Raw genomic sequence first — 6,588 nt, forward strand, 5'->3', positions numbered from 1 at the left:
TCTTTTTCTATATAGATGACCAAATTGTTTGCAAGAAATTCATCAGCCATCTTACTTCAGAGTCTTGTCTTAACAATTTTCATTGCTGAAAAAGCTTTTTCTGTTGTTGCTGTAGACACTGGTAGAGTCAAAACAAGACGTATTAATCTATCAACCATGTGATAAGTTCTTGATTTTCCCGTTTCTTGCAACTTGTTGCACAATTCAGAAAGTGTACCAATGCCTTTCAAATGATTTGGTATATCATGCTGATAATGTTGCAACTGAGATTTCAAAATATTTAGCTCATTAGAAGAAAAGTCAAGGGGATAAAACTTCTCTGCTAACTTGCTGATTTCTTCAATATTAAATGATTTGAAATTGTCCTTAGGATCCAAAGCACAACTCAAAGTCAAAAGTTCTATTGTTTGCTCATTAAATCTACTATTCAACTCTTGTATTTGAGAGTCAATTATTGCCAAGAATACATCTATTCGATAATGATGCTCAACTGTCACACTTGGTTGACGAGATCGACCTCTTCCAAAAACATATTGTGCACTCATATTAGGGACTTCAATTTCATGTTTTTCACAAAAATCTTTAACATTTGCAAGAAAATTGCACCATCCACCATCTCTTAATTGTTGAAGAAGTAACTTTGATGTAGAAACAATAGGCATTGCATTAAGAATATCTTGAGATTGTTGTTGCAGTGCTTGGCAAAGGACATTAGTGATTCCCAAATCTCTTTCAACAAGTGCAAAGTGAAAACAAATTCAAATGACAATAATATTTTACTAACACCATAAGCCTCACCTCTTTGTGCATAAGTTGTCCCGTCTTCAATGATATTATTGAGAACAATATTGGTAGCAGTAAACATTTTTATCAAACTGCAAATAGAATTAAAGTGAGAGCTCCATCGATTATCCCCAACTCTTTGTAAAGTGCTTATTTGATTCGCACATTTGCTTGTTTCTAATTCATTTTGAGCAACCAAGTTTGCATTTTCAATTGCTTGAGCTTCTTGTAATTGATCATGTCTTTTTGAAGAAGCACTAACAATAGTGACAATAGAGTTTAATTGAGTAAAAAATTCATAAATTTGAAGTACCTCTCTTGAAGCTGCCACCAATGCTAATTGTAACCTATGAGCAAAACAATGCACATAGTATGCTTGTGGAGAATCTTTAAGAAACAAAACTTGTAAACCATTCCACTCACCCGCATGTTGCTAGCACCATCATACCCTTGATCCCTAATATTTTCAACTTGGAGATTATAATGAGAAAGGACAGAAATCAATTCTTTCTTTAAAGTTGTTGCACAAGTATCAGTGACATGCACAAGATCAAAAAATCTCACTTTAACAAAACCATCTAGAGTAACAAATCTCAAAACAATGGCCATTTTCTCCTTTTTAGATTTATCTCTAGCTTCATCAACAATAATACAAAATTTGGCATCTCCAATCTCTTCTCTAATTGAATTTCTCACCTTAGTAGCAAGAATATGTAGAATTTCTTTTTGGACATCATTTGAAGTATACTTAGCATTTTTTGGAGCATTTTCCAAAACATTCTTTTTCACTCTTTCATTGTAAGATCCCAAAAATTTCAACATTTCCAAAAAGTTACCTCTGTTGCTTGAACTTTGGCTTTCATCATGTCCTCTGTATGCACAACCTTGAAATGTCAACCATATAATGCAATCTATAGATGCTCCTAGTCGAATTCGATTCTTTTCAATCTCTTCTGATGTTTGCTTATGAAGAAGTCTGTCAATATGTTGTGATTGTTTCATCAAATCATCACATGATTTCAGCGCCTTATGATGGAATGAGTTAAGACCTTTGCCAATGTGATTCAAAAGAGCATATTCTTTTCCATTATTTACTTTTTCCAAGTCCTGAAACTATTCTCAATAAAAGCATTTGAACCCGTATTGATTGAAGGTTCCTTAGCAAAAAGAAAGCACAGAAAATAATATATAGCATCATCTTCTATAAAATATTCTAACCAAGATGAAAACAATTTAAACCATGAAGCTTGAAAGCTACGATGACTTTTATTACCAGAAAATAGATAATTATCAAGAATTGGTTGATTTGGCCCAACTTTAATATAAGCCCGACGGATTTCATCTCTTTTATTTGGAGGAAACTTCCAAATCATTGGTCGCATTTCAGGATCTCTTTCCAAACGAAAAACATCCAGTTGATTTGGAAGAAGTCGTGGACGCTTTGAGCTATTCAATGAAGAACTTAAAGTAATGAAATTTGATGACCCCTCAAGTATTGGAGTAGTAATAGTAGAAGCATCTTCATTCTCTTGATCTTTTCTTTTAAAAAATGTATCAATGGTTTTGAACTTACTCATAATTCAAATGGCCAAATAAGTTCCTATAATTAAAAATATATTTAGCAAAAAGTGTAAATTACAGTCTAAATCTTTATAAAATATAAAAATTATATTTCAATATGAAATAAAATATTAAAATTCAGAACAATAATACTAACATCCTAGTATAAATAATATAAAATTATAATTAAATAGTTAACTAATAAAAAAACTAAATATACAAACTAACATATAATAACATAAACTTAATTAACAAATAATAATAAATTAACTAATTAAGTAAATAACTAAATATATAAAAAAGAATAAAAATAGAACCTTTTTTGAGAAAGAAGAGTGAAAAATCACTTGTTAAACTACTATCTTTTTTTTAATCTGCAAAAAACAAAAAAATAAGAGTCAAAGAGGTAAAACTGTAAAAGATAAGAAGATTAAAGAGATAAAGAAGAAGAATAGAAAAAGTTGTTACCTGAAATTTTGGAAAGCCAAGGCGGGAAGGGGAAGAGGGAGAGACTGGTTGTATGCTGGAAAATAAAAAAAGGGGATGGGATTAGGGAATGATTGTACGTTGAGAATTAAAAAAAAGGGATAATGGGATTGGATAGAATTTTGGAAGAGAGAGGGGGGAGGGTGCTGGGAAATAAAGAAAGGGGGGCTAGACTAATTTTTTTTTTAAATAAAAACTAAAATTTGGGGGGGGGGGCATTGCCCCCTTTACTTCTATGTACATGCGCCCCTGATTGAAGACGGGACAACTTATGCACAAAGAGGTGAGGCTTATGGTGTTAGTAAAATATTATTGTCATTTGAATTTGTTTTCACTTTGCACTTGATGAAAGAGATTATGGGAATCACTAATGTTCTTTGCCAAGCACTGCAACAACAATCTCAAGATATTCTTAATGCAATGCATATTGTTTCTACATCAAAGTTACTTCTTCAACAATTAAGAGATGGTGGATGGTGCAATTTTCTTGCAAATGTTAAAGATTTTTGTGAAAAACATGAAATTGAAGTCCCTAATATGAGTGCACAATATGTTTTTGGAAGAGGTCGATCTCGTCAATCAAGTGTGACAGTTGAGCATCACTATCGAATATATGTATTATTGGCAACAATTGACTCTCAAATACAAGAGTTGAATAGTAGATTTAATGAGCAAACAATAGAGCTTTTGACTTTGAGTTGTGCTTTGGATCCTAAGGACATTTTCAAATCATTTAATATTGAAGAAATCAGCAAGTTGGCAGAGAAGTTTTATCCCCTTGACTTTCCTTCTAATGAGCTAAATATTTTGAAATCTCAGTTGCAACATTATCAGCATGATATACCAAATCATTCGAAAGGCATTGGTACACTTTTTGAATTGTGCAACAAGTTGCACGAAACGGAAAAATCAAGAACTTATCACATGGTTGATAGATTAATACGTCTTGTTTTGACTCTACCAGTGTCTACAGCAACAACAGAAAGAGCTTTTTCAGCAATGAAAATTGTTAAGACAAGACTCCGAAGTAAGATGGCTGATGAATTTCTTGCAGACAATTTGGTCATCTATATAGAAAAAGAATTAGCAGCTATTTTCGACACAAATTCAATTATAGATGATTTTGAAAATAGAAAAAAACGTCGAATAGCCTTTTCATGATACAAAACTGTAAGTGGTAATTTTTATATATTATTGTCTTACTTTGATTGAGATTATATATTTATTTTTTTTAATTTTATCAATAGAAATAGTAATATAAAATATAACACCGCCCCCCTAAATAGTTAGCCTAGCTCCGCCCCTGTCTTCAATGATATTATTGAGAACAATATTGGTAGCAGTAAACATTTTTACCAAACTGCAAATAGAATTAAAGTGAGAGCTCCATCGAGTATCCCCAACTCTTTGTAAAGTGCTTATTTGATTCGCACCTTTGCCTATTTCTAATTCATTTTGAGCAACCAAGTTTGCATTTTCAATTGCTTGAGTTTCTTGTAATTGATCATGTCTTTTTGAAGAAGCTCTAACGATAGTAACAATAGAGTTTAATCGAGTAAAAAATTCATGTATTTGAAGTACCTCTCTTGAAGCTGACACCAATGCTAATTGTAACCTATGAGCAAAACAATGCACATAGTATGCTTGTGGAGAATCTTTAAGAAACAAAGCTTGCAAACCATTCGACTCACCCCGCATGTTGCTAGCACCATCATACCCTTGACCCCTAATATTTTCAACTTGGAGATTATAATGAGAAAGGACAGAAATCAATTCTTTCTTTAAAGTTGTTGCACAAGTATCAGTGACATGCACAAGATAAAAAAATCTCTCTTTAACAAAATCATCTAGAGTAACAAATCTCAAAACAATGGCCATTTGCTCCTTTTTAGATTCATCTCTAGCTTCATCAACAATAATACAAAATTTGGCATCTCCAATCTCTTCTCAAGAGCTTATTGATATAGTTGCCAGAAATCAGCATCTGTACATAAGCAGTGAGTCCTCCATAAAAGAAGAAGCCAAAGCAGTGTCTACTAAACTTGGTCCTCCAGAACAAGTTGCTGAACTCAATCAACAATTGTGGAAAAACATTAAATATCTCACTTCAGAACAGTAGAAAGCCAAGGAAAGAACAACTGACAGAGGATGAGCAAAATATCATCCAGAATCCCTCTAAGGATAGTAAGAGCCCAGAGAGGAATGATTCTGGCACTCAAACGCCAGAAAAGGATGGAGAGCTGGCATTAAACGCCCAACCCATGCTCAGTTCTGGCGTTCAAATGCCACAAACAAGCAAGGAGTTGGCGTTAAACGCCCAAAGGAAGCTCAATTCTGGCGTTCAAACGCCATGAACAGGTAAGGAGTTGGCGTCCAACGCCAATCCAGCTTCCACCCCTGGCATTCAAACGCCAATGAGGGATCAGACACACACAAGTGCTGATAACAACCCCTCTAAAAAGGCTTTCCCAACCACCTCTGTAGGAAATAAACCTGCAGCAACCAAGGTTGAGGACTACAAAGCCAAGATGCCTTATCCTCAAAAATTCCACCAAGAGGAGCAGGATAAGCAATTTGCTCGCTTTGCAGACTATCTCAGGACTCTTGAAATAAAGATTCCGTTTGCAGAGGCACTTGAGCAAATACCTTCTTATGCCAAGTTCATGAAAGAGATCTTGAGTCATAAGAAGGATTGGAGAGAAACTGAAAGAGTTCTCCTCACTGAAGAATGCAGTGCAGTCATTCTGAAAAGCTTCCCAGAAAAGCTTAAAGATCCCGGGAGCTTCATGATACCATGCACATTAGAGGGTAATTGCACCAAGACAGCTCTATGTAATCTTGGGGCAAGTATCAATCTAATACCTGCATCCACTATCAGAAAGCTTGGTTTAACTGAAGAAGTCAAACCAACCCGGATATGTCTCCAACTTGCTGATGGCTCCATTAAATACCCATCAGGCGTGATTGAAGACATGATTGTCAGGGTGGGGCCATTCGCCTTCCCCACTGACTTTGTAGTGCTGGAAATGGAGGAGCACAAGAGTGCTACTCTCATTCTAGGAAGACCCTTCCTAGCAACTGGATGAACTCTCATTGATGTCCAAAAGGGGGAAGTAACCCTGAGAGTCAATAAGGATGAGTTTAAGTTGAATGCTGTCAAAGCCATGCAGCATCCAGACACACCAAAATACTGCATGAAAGTTGATCTTATTGACTCTTTAGTAGAGGAGATCAACATGGATGAAAGTCTCGAATCAGAGCTAGAAGATATCTTTAAAGATGTTCAGCCTGATCTGGAGGATTCAGAGGAATTGAAAGAGCCTCTGGAAACTCCTCAGGAAGAGGAAAAACCTCCTAAACCCGAGCTCAAACCATTACCACCATCCCTAAAATATGCATTTCTGGGAGAAGGTGACACTTTTCCAGTAATCATAAGCTCTGCTTTGAATTCACAGAAAGAGAAAGCACTACTTCAAGTGCTAAGGACACACAAGACAGCTCTTGGGTGGTCCATAAGTGACCTTAAGGGCATAAGCCTAGCTAGATGCATGCACAAGATCCTATTGGAGGATGATGCTAAGTCAGTGGTTCAACCACAGAGGCGGTTAAATCCAGCCATGAAGGAAGTAGTGCAGAAAGAGGTCACCAAGTTACTGGAGGCTGGGATTATTTATCCTATTTCTGATAGCCCCTGGGTGAGCCCTGTTCAAGTTGTCCTCAAAAAGGGAGGCATGACAGTGGTTCATAATGAAAAAATGA

General features: G+C 35.4%; 1 protein-coding gene across 1 annotated transcript; it reads right to left on the bottom strand.

The window, feature by feature from the left end:
* Window positions 1-56: 56 nt before the first annotated feature.
* Window positions 57-4,707, bottom strand: LOC140182979 (uncharacterized). The gene is made up of 4 exons (XM_072230965.1): window positions 4,411-4,707; window positions 1,207-1,896; window positions 1,097-1,107; window positions 57-729 (listed from the first exon to the last, which is right to left on the bottom strand). The coding sequence occupies exons 1-4, from the start codon at window positions 4,705-4,707 to the stop codon at window positions 57-59; spliced, it is 1,671 nt and encodes a 556-aa protein (XP_072087066.1).
* Window positions 4,708-6,588: the final 1,881 nt, after the last annotated feature.

The sequence above is a fragment of the Arachis hypogaea genome, chromosome 20, assembly GCF_003086295.3.
Source record: "Arachis hypogaea cultivar Tifrunner chromosome 20, arahy.Tifrunner.gnm2.J5K5, whole genome shotgun sequence".
Classification (NCBI taxonomy): Eukaryota; Viridiplantae; Streptophyta; class Magnoliopsida; order Fabales; family Fabaceae; genus Arachis; species Arachis hypogaea.